At 48.0% G+C, this 14,800-nt stretch overlaps 1 protein-coding gene across 4 annotated transcripts in view; it reads right to left on the bottom strand.

The window, feature by feature from the left end:
• WASHC3 (WASH complex subunit 3) overlaps positions 1–14,800 on the bottom strand; it is a 285,351-nt gene that overhangs the window by 54,800 nt on the left and 215,751 nt on the right. For all 4 annotated transcript variants that reach the window (XM_069629933.1, XM_069629934.1, XM_069629935.1 and 1 more), the window contains one exon: positions 13,856–13,920. In XM_069629933.1, coding sequence (XP_069486034.1) covers positions 13,856–13,920 — 65 coding nt within the window. The remainder of the gene's footprint in view (positions 1–13,855; positions 13,921–14,800) is intronic.

Below are 14,800 nucleotides of genomic sequence, written 5' to 3'. Positions count from 1 at the left end.
CAAGTCGCAGCGCCGCCCAGAGGAAGAGAAGATATCGTCGTGGAGTAAAGATGAAGGTCGTTGCACTGCCAGGGAAGAAACCAGCCGCAGAGTTCTCCGGTACAAAGTTACTACCCTTTCAGTTCGCGGTAGTGGTGATAACGTGATATGATATGGCATTTGTAACGCGCCTATACACAGGTGTTTCAAGGCGCGACAAGGCAGGGAGGGGAGGAACAAGGGGAGACAGACAACGATCCTACTAGGCCAGGTGTCATTCAGATCGCGCAAGTGCAGGGGTGGGGGAGGGGGAAAAGTGGAAGGGGAGAGGGGGAAGTGCAGTACAAGGTTAGTGGCGTAAAGTAATAAATAAATGGGGCCAGCTGGTGGCAAGTGCAAGGTAAGTGCAGAACAAGTGCTGGAAAAGGGGGGGGGCTGTAGGGATACAGAGACAGCCCCGCAGTGCAGAGGGGTTCCAGGGCATCAGTGCAAGTGGAGAGTGGCTGGGCCCAGGACCGAGGCCGTTAAGAGTGGTCCAGTTGCAGAATCAGTGCAGTTTCAGTGAAGAATATTAGCTGTTCAGCAGGGGAGAGGGAGAGAGAAAGCAGAAGCAAAGAGGAAGGTTTTGAGCTGCTTCCGGAACCGGAGATGGTTCTCCTCAAGTTTCAGGGAGGCAGGAAGGCTGTTCCAGAGGGAGGCCCCTGCCGCGGAGAGAGATCTACCCCCAGCTCGTTGCTTCGAGAAGCGGCTGACCCTGAGGGAGTTGGAGGCGGATGAGCGAAGGGCTCGGGAAGGAAGATATTTGGGAAGAGAGAGTTGAAGGTATTTAGGACCAAGGACCCAGAAGGCCTTGTGGACAATGCAGAGGGTTTTGAACTTTATCCTCGCAGCCACTGGGAGCCAGTGTAGAGATTTCAGTCCTGGAGAGATACGGTCCCTGGGCTTGAGGCCAAGGACAAGTCTCGCAGTTCTGTTCTGGATGAGTTGCAGAGGGCGGAGAGTGGAGGCAGGCAGATTAAGATAGAGGCTGTTACAGTAGTCCAGCTTCGAGAGAACCAGGGCTCGGGAGACAGTGAGCTTCTGGGGGAAGGAGAGGAAGGGAAGAATACCTCCGAGGAGGTGCAGCTGGTAGTGTGACTTCTTAGCGACGTCAGAAATATGAGGAGAGAAGGAGAGTGTGGAGTCGAAGATGACCCCAAGGTTTTTTGCATTGCAGGTAGGAGCAGGGAGGGGGCCAAGGGAGGCAGGCCAGAGAGCTGCAGGGAAGGAGGGAGTGGGTGTACCGATGAGTAGAATCTCAGTCTTACTGGCATTAAGGCAGAGGTCATTGGCGGCACACCATTCCTGGATAGCAGACAGACAGTCAGAGATGAGGGAAGGAGAGGGGGAGGCTGAGGGTAGCCTGAAAATGAGCTGGGTATCGTCCGCATAGCACTGGAAATTAGGGCAGAGAGCGGCGATGCGGTGGGCAAGGAGTGCCAGATACTGGTTGAACAGCCAGGGAGAGAGATTAGATCCCTGGGGGACACCACAGGTGGAGAAAAAGATGTCGGAGAGGAAGGACCCCAGTTGGACCTGGGAGGGTCGATTTGAAAGGAAAGAGGTCAGCCACGCCAGAGCCTGACCAGTGATACCCAGGTTTTCACGGAGACGGTTGAGCAGGATGGCATGGTTGACAGTGTCAAAGGCAGAGGAGAGATCGAGCAGAATGAGAACACACGGAGTGTTGGAATCGAGGTTCAAGAGCAGGTCTTCACGGATGTTGAGGAGAGCAGTTTCCGTGCTTCTGGCAGCTCTGAAACCAGATTGATGGTCATGAAGACTACCAACAGATTCAGCATGGAGGTTAAGCTGGGAGATGGCCAGTTTCTCCAGGAGCTTGCGCAGGAAGGGAGTGATGGAGATAGGGCGATAGTTAGCCGGGCAGGAGGGGTCGGAAGAGGGTTTCTTGAGAAGAGGGTGCACAAGGGAGTGCTTGAGGGGGGAAGGGAAGACTCCAGAGGCGAAGGAGTGGTTGCAAAAGTCAGCCAGGGCAGGAGCCAGGGAGTCGATGTGGTCCTTGATAGTTTTGGAGGAACAGGGGTAAACTGTTTAGACGAGACTTTCATAGATCGGACTTGTCTGGAAACCTCGTCAGCAGAGAAAAGTGGAAAGGCAGAGAAAGAGGGAGGAGGGGTGACTGCAGAAGGGCCAGAGGAAGAGCCGGGAAGGGAGGGAGGGAGGTGAAAGGAGGAGAGCGAGGACAGGATGTCCTGAGTTTTAGAGATGAAGTGAGAGGCCAATGCAGTGCAGAGGGCCTGGGAGGGGACAGGAGAGGTAGAGACTGCAACAGGGTTGGCCAGCTCCTTGCAGATTTTAAAGAGTTCGGCGTGGTATCCCGGTTGCCGGGTTGCTTGGCACAGGCAAGGCGGCCACAAGATGCTCCAGGAAGGCGAAAAGAAGGTAGACTGGTTATCCCCACCAGTCGAAGGAACATGACTCTCCGCACTGGAGATCTCCTCTGTCGTTGGGAAAAGTGGTGAGACGGTTCAGCAGGGCTCCACCGGTGGTGTCGTCGTTGCAGGTCGGCTCAGCTTCTCCCTCCTCGGATTCTTTAGGTCCAGAGGCCACGTCTGAAGTTCCAGTCCCCAAAGCCCTGCTTTTATGCAGCACATTCACTCAGCCTAGCTGTCAATCAAACATGCTAAGTGGTGAGCCGGCCGGCTCAATACTTGGGCCAATCACACAAGAGTGCGACTTGAGTTACCAAGGTAACTCAGTCCAGGGTGCCTAAAACCCCCTCCCACACCCCCTGTGGTACCCAGACAGAGTGGCACCACTTTTGGAGGCTTCTATGGAGAAGCCCGCCAAAAAGTGGAACAAAAGGCTCGACTTGGGTTGGAGTCACAGAAGAGAACACAACCGCCATTTTAGAATCGAGTTCTGGCAAAAAATACCAACCGACGAATTAATATTAATTAAATAAACCGGCAGTATGTTCAAGGCTATGAGAATTAAATAATTAAAGTTGGTAGCCTCGAACAATGGGAAAATCCTATAGCGATATATTCGCAGTCGAATATAAAAAGTAGTATCCACTGCCACCAGCCAAAACTTGATCAAGGGGGACGGAGACGTGCCCCCTCGAACAACAGACCCCGGGGCAATCGAATTGCCCCGGCCAGTACGTCCACAATATGATGTTTTGTACTGATTTCTGTTCATAATTTGGGACTAGCAAAGCCAATGGTGACTTTACATGCCCTGGGAGATAGTAGCGAGTCCCAGGGTATGGAGTCTATAGTAGGGGGTCGCTATGACACCCCTGGGTTACGGCACGGAGGGTGCTGTGTAACCCACATCAAAAAAACACATGAGACCCTATGGAGTAAAAGACCCCATAGCCCATAAAACACATGGAAAGTTAAAGGAACACCTCAAATCATGTCTAAGAGGGGGAGCAAAACAATCTCACTCTTGGCAGGAGAAAAAAATAAACCCCAAAAATCTAGCAAAGCTGCTGGGGGACTCACTAGGTTTGGGAAATTAGCCTTACAGAGAATTCTCCCTAACAGTCCACCACAGAAGATCCTGCCGAACCTTGTTCTGAATCTGAAGGCGATCCGTCATTTGACCTGAAAACTGGGACCGTTGAGTCTTTGGAGCCAACTGAAGGGATCTCATCCTCAGGCGTGCTTCTGGCACTAGGAAAATGCAGGATGCCATGAGGCCGAGCAACCTCAAGAAGTCACAGGCCTGGAGATTTTGGGCATTTTGGAATTTGGAAACCATCTGAAGAATGTCTTAAGCCCTCGACTTGGGTGGCGAGCTCTTTCCCAAGGATGTGTCTAATACAGCTCCTATGTACTGGAGCTGTTGGGAAGGTGTCATTTGCGACTTCTTGAAATTGAGGGAGACGCCCAGTCTGTGGAGGAAGTGGCAGGTGACTTTCAGGTGATCTAGCGCCTGCTCAGCAGAGCGTGCTCTGATCAACGAATCGTCTAGGTAGGGGTAGACATGAATCCCCCCCCTCTCCTGAGGTGCGCTGCCACTACTACCATTAATCCGGTGAAGACCCTCAGGGCGGAGGTCAATCCAAATGGCAGGACGCGAAACTGATAGTGCGAATCATCAACTATGTATTTTCTGTGCTTGAGATGGATTGGCACATGAAAATAGGCATTCTGGAAGTCCAATGACACCAACCAATACTGAAGTTGAAGGGTCTGAGAAAGAGTGACCATCTTGAACTTGTCCTTCCTGAGGAGCTTGTTCAAATGTCTTCCGTCCGTTTTGGGAATCAAAAAATATGGGGAGTACCATCCCTTGTTCCTCTCCGCTACAGGTACTGGTTCTATAGCACCTCTCTCCAACAGGGTTAAGACTTCCTGCTGTAGGAGCGGGTCTGGAAACTTCAAAGAGTGTCTCCCTGTTGGATTGCTTTGAGGTTATGTTAGAAAAGGAAGGCAGTCACCTTGGGCTATTATTTCTAGAGCCCAAACATCTGAAGTAATGGCTCACCATTCTTGCAGATGCTGTGACAGCCTGCCTCCCACAGGTGTCTTGTGATGCAAGTCCTCAAAGTGGTTTTGTGGCGGTTGCTGCGGCCGCTGATGGTAAAGCGGCTGCAGCTGGGGCTGGCTTTGTACGTTTTCCTCATCCACCACGAGTGGCTTTTTTTCTGGCTTCTTGACTGGCCATTCCTCTCTCCTTTCTATATGAGGAGTAATAACTATAGGATCGTCCCCTCCAGGATTGTCGCTTTTGAGGTCTGCAACCTCTCAAGGTTCTCGTCAGCCTTGTTGCCAAAAAGGTGAGACCCGTCGAAGGGCATGTTCAAAAGACTGTTTTGCACATCTGGTGCGAAACCCGACTTTCGCGACCACGCAAATCTGCGCATTACCGTGCTAGTGCCCATGGACCCACTTACACTATCTGCAGTGTCCAATCCAGACTGAAGGGATTCCTGCATGGCCTCCTTTCCATCTCTAACAATACCTAGGAATCCTTCCCTTTCTTCCTAATCTGGTATGTGCTCCGCTGCCATTGCAATTCACTCCCACAAAGCACATGTGGAGTTGGCCGATTTTAACACCATACTCCCAGCTGAAAATGCCTTGCACGCCCATCCATCCACATGCATGTCGTCCCTATCCGGAGGGATGGAAGGGTACACCACCTTATTTGAAGCTGTAGCTGCCTGGACTAGCAGACTCTCAGGAGTAGGGTGTTTGGACAGATAGCCAGGGTCGCTACGGGAAGGGCGGTATTTTGAAGTGAGGGACTTATTCACCAGAGGAAGAGTCTGGGGTCTCCCAATTTCTGGGCCACCCTATTTCGTAAGGCTACATGGAAGGGTAAAATCAGATCTTCGGTGGGACCATGATCTAATATATCGGTCAGATCATCCTGGATGAACTGAGTTGGTGGTCTAGCCCATCCTAAATAATAGACCACCTTTGTCATCAGCTGCCTGTATGAGGGACTGGCTCTGTTCTGCCAAAATCTGTTTCAGGTGAAGTGTTAATTGCACTTGCATTATGCAAGGTTACCACCAGATCCCTCATCCTGCTTTCCTCAGAAATCAGGCATTCTGGGACATTTGGGGTGCCATATTCCCGGCCAAAAGGAACATCCTCCTCCTCAGACCTCTCTTGTTCTTCAAAAAAGTTAAGGATTTAAAATAATCTTTCCTTGGAAGAGGTTTAAAAAAGAATTCTGGGAGATGTGTAGCAGTAGAGACTGAAGGCTTTACAGCCTTTCTAGCTTTTTCTTTTGCTGCTATTTTGACAGCTTCTGGCTGAATTTTAGCCTTTGAAACATTTGGCGCAGAGGGCTTCGGGGTCGATGTCGACAAGGGCGTTGATGGTGCCAACGAAATAGTGGTCTTCGACAGAGCTAGCTCCGAGGGCGTTGAGGCGCTCTTCGAAGGCTCGCCCTTCGATGTGTGTCGGGTTCCGGACGTCGTCGGTGACCTCGAACGGTCGACTTGAGTGATCTTTTTCACCCAGGGTCCTGGAGGGTTCCTGATCTTTTATCCTTCGATCACCCGGGCTCGATGGCGCGCGAGTGTCGGAACGGTAATGCTCCTGGCCGGCTACCGGGGAAAGCGCAGACCGAAGCTTAGCCTTTTCAAAAACCTCAGTAATTTTAATTCGAAATACTTCCCATTCTTTGGAGGAAGAATGTTTTGTGGGGCATTTCATTCTTTTGGGGAATTCGTCCGAGGACGAGGTGGAAGGGGACCGGTGACATCTTTTTTTGGACTTTTTCGTTGAAGACGAAGAGTGGTGTGAACCACTTCGGGACCTAGACCGATGCTTTTGCCTTTCGCGTCTCCTCACAGGACCTCGACTCGACGCTAGAGGCTTTTCAGTCGGGTTTTCGACCTACTTGCAGTTTTCCCTTCGTCTCTCGCAAGTCGTTCTCAGTCATTGCCTGACACTTCGTACAGGCCTCCATGTTGTGGCCTTCACCGAGGCCCCACAGACATTATCGGTGCGGATCCGTGATGGACATGGAACCGCAGGATTTACACTTTTTGAACCCTGAACGCGGGGTAGTCGGGGTCGATGACGAGGACATTCTCGAATATCGCTTCACAATAACTGCGTCACAGAACTACTCGAGGCACACCCATGTTACATATCCAGGGAAAGGCGGGGGGGGAGGGGCGGGGGAAGGCTGATCCTACCTTATGCAAAGAGATGGCGGAGCACTGCCTGGCCAACTGCAGATTCTTTGTTGGTATTTTCTGTCAGGCAGTAATGCTTGGTGAACGTATGCAGAGCGCTCCAGGTAGCGGCTCTGCAAATGTCCATCAAAGCTACCCCTGCGGGAAAAGCCACTGAAGCTGCTCTCCCTCTGGTGGAGTGCGCCGAAGGAGGTCTGATGAGGGGGTCGCCTTTGGATTGATGACAGTTGGTTGATACATTGAGAAACCCAATGTGCCATACTTTGTTTTGAAATATGTTGACCTTTAGTGCGTCCATAGAAAGCAATGAACAGTCTGTTGGAGGAGCGAAACTCCTTAGTTCTTTGTAGATAAAACTTTAGAACCCTCGCCACATCTAGCAAATGCAAAGATCTTTCTGCATCAGATGTGTGATTCTGGAAGAAAGTAGGGAGGACAATGCGCTCCGTGAGAGTAATCTCCGACAAAACGTTATGAAGGAATTTTGAATGTGTTCTCAGAATGACTCGGTCCTTATGGAACAAGGTGAAAGGAGGTTCCGATGATGAAGCTTGTAACTCACTGATCCTCCTGGCAGATGTGATGGCTATCAAGAAAGCTGTTTTCCAAGATAAGAATTGTATGTTGCATCTATGAATAGGCTTGTAAGGTGGTTCCATTAGAGCCGTCAGTACTGTGTTTAGGCTCCAGGATGGCACCGATGTAGGCATAAGAGGGAAGGTACGCATCAGCCCTTTAAGGAAGATCTTAACAGCTGGTAGAGTGAGCAATGACTGTTCATTGGGTTCGTTGTATATGCCGCTATGGCTGATAGATGAACTTTGATAGAGGACATTGATAATCCTGCTTTGGCCAAGTACAGTAAGTAAGGTAGCACTTGCTTGACCGATACTGTGAGAGGGTTCACCAAGGATGTCTCGCACCGCTTGGAGAAATAAGTCAATTTTAGGGTATAGGTAATTCGAGTTGAAGGAGCTCTAGATGCCTTGATAATATCCCAGCAATCTGCAGGTAAATCTAGATTCATTAATTTTCGCTGCGAGATAGGCTCGCTGGATCGTGGTGGAGGACCTTGCGGTTCTGCTGCGTCAAAAGCGACTGATGAGCTTTGAGGTGAATCGGGGCCAACCGGAGAGGTGTTGTAGAGTTGAGTACCAGATCTACGATCCCAATCCGGAGCTATCAAGATCACTGAACAACTCTGTTCTTTCAGTCTGCGTGGCACTCTCGATATGAGAGAGATTGGGGGGAGGGGGTGAGGCATAAAGGAATTCTCCTGTCCAAACCACTGAGAACGCATCTCCTAATGACCAATGTTCTGGGTACCTGGAGGCAAATTCATGGCATTTCTTGTTGGCTTTGGTGGCAAACAGGTCGTTCTGCGGATGACCCCATTTGAAAATATTTGTTGGACTTCTTTCTCGTCTAGTTCCCCACTCGTGAGAAGTCTTGAAATTTCTGCTTAGTTTGTCCGCTAGGACGTTGTCCACTCTGGGGAGATGTTCCGCTTTGATTTGTACTCTGTGGTGCCCACGCTCATATATGTTGAGCTTCTTGTGGCGGGATTTCTGACTTGGTACCTCCTTGTTTATTCGTGTAATGCATGGAGGTCGTATTGTCTGTCTAGATGGTAACCAGCTGGCCGGCTAATACCAGAAAGAAGGCTTTCAGCGCCCACCGTATCGCCCTGAGTTCCAAGACATTAATGTGCAGTTGAGATTCCTGAGCGGACCATGTGCCCTAGGTTTGAAGGTCCTCTAGGTGGGCCCCACAGCCGGACAGAGATGCATCTGTCCTGAGGAGAAGGGTAGATGTTGGTGCCTGAAAGGGCATGTGACAGGTTTTGAGGCAAGTTCCACCATCAAAGTGCTTTGAGTAATGTCTGCGGTAGTTGGACTGTATCCTCCCATGAGCCGAGTGCCTGTTTCCATTGGTGGTCCAGGGCCTCCTGGATTGGTCTCATGTGAAGCCGGCAACAGCCAAGGTAAGACACTTTGCAGGGATATCATCTTGAATTTGATGCGCTTGATAAACTTGTTGAGCGCTCTTAGATCCAGAATAGGTCTCCACTGACCGTTTTTCTTCTTGTTCAGGAAGAAACAGGAGTAAAAACCTCTTCCCTTCTGTTGGTCTTGGACTGGTTTGATGGCTGATTTTAGGAGACAAGACATGTCTTAAAAGATGTACCTTGCGAGGTGTGGGAGCAAGGGATGGAGGTTGATCTAGAAATTCTATAGTGCGACACTTTCGGATCACCTGCAACACCCACTTCTCCGATGTTATTCACTGCCAACGATTGAAAAAAATCGGCTTACCCTTCCCCCCACCGGGGTATTACGTTGAGGGGAAAGGTATGATTTGTCAATTTTGCTTACCCTGGGTAGAGCCACGCCTATCCCTCTGGGAGTACCTGTTAGAGGTTTGGTGGTATCTGTTGTCCTGGTAAGTGTTTCCCTGCGTTTTCTGGCCCTAGGAGGGACGATTGAAGCCTCAGAATTTGGAGGATGAGCCTCGAAAGGAACGAAAAGATCTGCGGTCTTTGTCCTTATCTTTAAGGGAACTGATGGCTCGAGCTGTGTCCGTGTCCATCTTAATTCCTTTGAGGTGGTCATCCATCTTTTTACCAAATAAGTCTTGCCCATCGAAGGGCATGTCCAATATTTGAGCTTGGACCTGCTGTCTGATATTTGTAGCCTTCATCCAGCCCTGTCTCCTCAGTACCGTTCTGTGTCTGAAACCTGATTCCGCCACGTCCACTGCTGCGTCAATCATATGATCTGAGGTAGCTTCCCTGTCTGCTATGATTGATCTGGCTTCTTCCTGGAGATCCGCTGGTAAATGTCTGGTTAGTTTAGACATACGCAACAATAGCTCATGGTCAAAACGCGCTGTCATGGCTAGTGCATTGCCCGCTCTGATGGTGAGAGAGGCTGACGAGGATACCTTCCTGTCCATGGCTTCTAACTTACGTCCTTCCTTGTCAGGAGGTGCTGGTAAGGGCGATGCAGGATGGGTCAACTTTATTCTCGCTGCCACCGTGATGACAGAATCTGGCTTGGTGTGTCTCCTTAGACAAAGTGGCACTGTGTCAGGAGCTTTGTATTTCTTTTCTGCTCTTGAAACCAGAACGGGAGTAGATAAAGGCGAAGCCAATAACTTTGACCCAGATTCCCATATGTTATCAAGAAGAGGAACGGTCGTGACAGTCCGTCTGTGTTTATTCTGTGCTCAAAAAGCTCTGACTGTTTCTTTTCAGATGTGACTTGAAGCTTGAACAAGTCTGCAGCTTTGCCAATAATGGTATGGAAAGATACCAAATCGACTGGTGGTGACAAATCTCCTGGAGAGTCTTTTTTACAGGGTTTTTCAACTATGTAATCATCCCATTCACTGTGAGTGTCAGGTTCATGAGTGCTCTCCCCTTCCTTGGGTCAGAAAATTTCCGTAAAGGATCCTCTTGCCAGTCTGAGACCGATGCGGTTCAAGGCACAATAGTAGGATCGCGAACAGGTGCCCTTGGCCCAGGTGATAATCTAGGAGACGGGACCCTTGTTGGTGAAGCACTGAGCGTTCTGCTCCTGGATCTGCGAGGAGGCTCAGGTGAATGTGTCCTTTTACTTGGCCTTCTCCTGGAAGGAGACAGTCTAGGTGTGCTATGCCGAGTTGAAATGCTCTGAGGAGGTGTTACCTCTTTTGGTATGGATGCCTTATTCTTTTCCGATTGACGTCTGTTGAATTCTTGGATGATTCTTTGCATTGATTCTATGATGACTGGATCGTACGGATCGGTAGGTTCCTCCACAGTTGGTTGCCAGGGAGGACTATGTTCCTTGGGGGTGAGGTAAGGTTGCCCGCCAACAAATTCTGTGTCTGAAAACTCCGCCTGAAGAATGATGTCTGGGAGTTCTGTCATCTCTCCCAAAGGAGAAAGTTGTGCTCCTATCAGTTCATCTGATAAAGGGAGCACTGTTTTTTCATTGGATGGTGTAACAGTGGCATCTGTTGTGGGTTTTGGTTTCTCCGTGGGAGTTACCTTTGTCATTGACGGCGCTGATGTGGGCTTCGTCGACGGTGGTTTTGTGGATGATGATGACTGTCAACGGTGGTTTCTTCGTCGACAGTGTCTTCGTGGATGAGGACTACGTCGACGGGTGAGTGTGTTTATACGTTGACGGGATCTTTGTGGACGAGAGATTCGTGGACAAGCGGTGGTAATCCTTCGCTGACAAATGTTTAATGGAGGCTGATTTCGACAACGAGGATTTGGTTGTCGATGACGAGGTTTGAAGTGTCGTTGTCGTGGACGCTACGGGTTTCGTCGACGGTTTGGTCGTGGATGGACCTCTATTATTATGACCGCTCGTAGACTGCTTATCCGTTGACGATTGGCGCCCCCCCCCCCCCGTGTTATTTTAAAACACCTCCTTACCTTTGGAAGTGGGTTTTTTCTTCAGGATGTCGTTTTTTGTGATCCCCAGATTTCAAAGGGGTTATATCCACCTCCTTTTTACTTTTGTGAGAAGGTGACACACTCCTTTCCACTGAAGAGGCCCTTCTCTTAGATGTTTGTCTCTCAGACGGTTTAGAAGAATGTACAGGAGCTGTCTTGGCAGATTCTTCGTCAGAAGATAGACCTCTGACTTCTAAATGGAGGAGAAGTCTTCTGTGTCTATCCTGCAGGATCTTGTTGGAAAAAGTCCTGCAAATGTCACATTTATGTATATCATGAGGATATAAACAGTATATGCATTGATCATGAGGATCCTTCATGTAGACAAGTTTATTCATGCACCTTGTGCAGTCCCTGAATAGGGAAGGCTTCTTGGCAGTTGGAAGTTCAGCCATGTTCTGAGGAGGATTTCACTCAACAATGTTTTGATGAAATAAAGTGTTTTCTGAGCCCAGAAACACAGAGCAGAAAGATCTCAAAAAGATATAATTTGTGTAAAACAAATATATCTAACAGGAAATATATATGAAAAGCTCAGAGAGCTGGAGAATTCCCTCTGTCTGTTAGAGTGCGGTGAAAAATCTGAAGATGGCTGACTGGGGCGGAGCTTAAGCCCTGCCACCTCATTGGTTGGGGCCATAAAGGACTAAAGTGAGGTGGAGGGACTGCACGCGTGGATGGCTCATAGACCATGGTGGGCTATTTGCACTCATATTTCTATGTAAATAATGGATATATTTAAAAAATGTTAATATTATTTAAATCACAGAGGATTCCCAGTCTGAGGACGGGGAATATTCAAGCATCTGAATCTATGAAAGATCCAATGCTGGAGAAACGGACTAACACCCGAGCCGTATACCTTAAATGTCCCAATACAATGATCAGGCAGGTTCAGGCAATTACTAATCATTACACACACCTGACTTGCATCACACCTCCCCAGACGGATAAAAGGCAAAGCACGAAAGCACACTCTGAGCAAGGCACAGCTCACGAGGAAGCAGCAGTTCCAAGATGATAGTTTAATACAAGGAGGAAGACGGCAAGACCGAAGAGGGTTGCAAGGAGGGAAGTGCCATTGACCTTTTCAGAGGAAGACCGTTACTTTCATCAACCTTTGAGCATAAGAAAAGTAAGACCAGGAATCAAAACACAAGTAACCGGTATTAGATGTCGAAGGTACCCAGGGCTCTCCCGTGTCGATTTGCCAAAGCAGAGAGGATTGTTTGCCGCTGTGGTACTGTCCTTGGCTCCTACAACAAAGCAGCGCCACTAAAGTCAGCACAGCCGGTGAGTTGGGGGGATGGGTACCAGACCGGTCTGTGTTGAAGTCAAGATTGCAAGTGGAAAAACTGTATAGAGAAAACTGAAGAGAACAGTGTGTGAAGCGTTTGTGACAAGTGGCACGCATATAATTAAACAGCAGATGAGTGACTGAACTTTTGAAGCCAAAACAGATACCGTAAACAGAGTGGTCAGGCGCCATGTGGGTGCTCATTCGAAGTTCTCTGTTACGTATCCAACTGAAAGGGGGCAAATATAAAAAGAATTATGAAGTCGAAATGGTCCTGCAACGGGTCAAGCCAAACCCCCGTGCACATTCGAGAGTCTTTGATAGTTGATGCTAACTGAAATTGGTCCGAATCCGGCTGCGGGAGACACATTGTATAAAGAAGGGGGTCTGAGCCCAGCTGAGGTGGATCAGGGGTGAACTGGGAGTCACCCGAGAAAGAATATACTATGAACATTGTGAAAGAATATCTGAGCCCGCAAGAGGGGGTTCCAAAGTGACAATCATTTTGTATTAAAGGGATCTGAGCCTGCAAGAGGGGGATCCGGGGTGAATAGTTTATCAGCTGAATTGAGTACTGGTAAAAATCCGAAGAAGGAAAATAACTTATTGTTTGCTTTGTCGCATCAGGCCCTCTGCATGAAGAGACTTTGATAGGCAAAGAGACTTGGGCACAGAAGGCCCTGATGCTAATGATTGAACTGTACCCTCGTGCTAAAGAAGCCAGAGATTGTGCTATGGTCGAGTGAACCGCCTTGTCCTGTGCTAAAAATGTGGGGAAGGGAGGCCAACGGCCTGAACATATCATTTTGTGAACACTCCTTTCTTTTTCATAAACACTACCCCCACACTATTTTGCATTTAGAGGTAATGATTGATAATAGGTTTTTTAGTACAGGCCCTTTTATTTTGACAAGGCACCACGAGGACTGCGTTATTATTTGATGGTCGCAGCTTGCTTCCATCTGTAGATTTAGGATTGGATAGGCGTTTATCACACCCTTGTTGAAGTTCAATAAACACCATTAAACTGTGGTCACTTGCGTCTGTCTTACTGTTGATACCATGCCTTCCTTACAGTGCTACAAAGGGGGATTGATGTGCTGCACAGTGATTGTATAAATAGGTAGACATATTTATTATTATTTGTTCTTTCAAATGCCTCGTCCTTCATTTCAAAGCCTGACCCTTCTAGCATAATAACTACTTTCTAATGAAACTGATTACAGCCCTGGGAGACTGGTGACAAAACCATGAGGTCATTTTCTAAAGCACTAGAAACCATTCTGTTTCACACGTTTGTGTGTAGTTACTAGAAATAACCCAAAAATATGAAAAGTAAGCAAATAGATCATGATGGTAACAGCAACACATACATGTTCTGCACAGCTGAATAGCAGAACATACACCCAGAGCTATTCAAAGGCTGTGGTTTTAGGCAATGGGAAGCTTGACTTACTCGAGGAGGTCTGGGTTAAGGCCTTCAGCAATCATTTTGTTCCGGATCGCCATCACAGGTACTCCCTTTTAATAACATACAATAAACAAAAAAAGTTAAGCATTAAATAAAACATCAGTGGTTTACAGAACCATACAATTAAAAAGATGTTAAAGGGTAGCTCGAGCCTTCGAAAAGGTTTGGCCTGCTTGTTCCTGCATTAATGAAATGTTGCAAAGCATGACCTGAGAGAGTTGAGTGATGTAATGGGGTTTTGGTCTGTTTGTAATATATACTTTTGTAAAAGTAAACCTTACACATTTCAACATTTTAAAATACAGAAAGACAAGTCATCCAAGAAAGAAAAGGAAAAAGAAAACCATGTCCAGCTTGGGATCTATTGAAGACAAATGTAGGATTAATTTCAGATTGAGCTAACAGTTACAGGTAGGTTCCGGAATAGACATTACACTGGGCATTCCACAGATCGAACTGCTCTGGTGACACAGTCACACAGACAGACAGACAGACACAGACACACAGACAGACACACACACACAAAAAGCATCGACCAAAGCGCATACATTACTTTAAAACTATTTACATGCTTGATATTTCACCTTTTTATATACAGGCACAATTCTTGCCCTGTTTTTCAGTCCATTCAAACAACCCGACAAAAACAGTGGAGCCCTGGCCACTCTTGGCACATGCTGTCATGAAAGAATGCAGACTCATCTCCTGGTAGTGAAGATACAGAATACTGCCTTTTCTTTGGTAGTGCTTCTATGCCAAGAACAGTTGAACTTCACACTCTAGGTCATCAAAATCTCCCAGCCCCACAATGTCCATATCATTTGATTTTTATTACAATAGTATAGTAGGTTCTCTGGACATTAGGCCAGTTCTAGTAACGGAAATGTATTTTGGGAATTGTTGCTAAGAATATTTCAATAACTATTTCAT

Source organism: Ambystoma mexicanum, chromosome 12 (genome assembly GCF_040938575.1).
Source record: "Ambystoma mexicanum isolate Mex_15411 chromosome 12, UKY_AmexF1_1, whole genome shotgun sequence".
Lineage (NCBI taxonomy): Eukaryota > Metazoa > Chordata > Amphibia > Caudata > Ambystomatidae > Ambystoma > Ambystoma mexicanum.
Note: the sequence above shows the minus strand (reverse complement) of the source record. Positions and strands in the feature narration are given on the sequence as shown.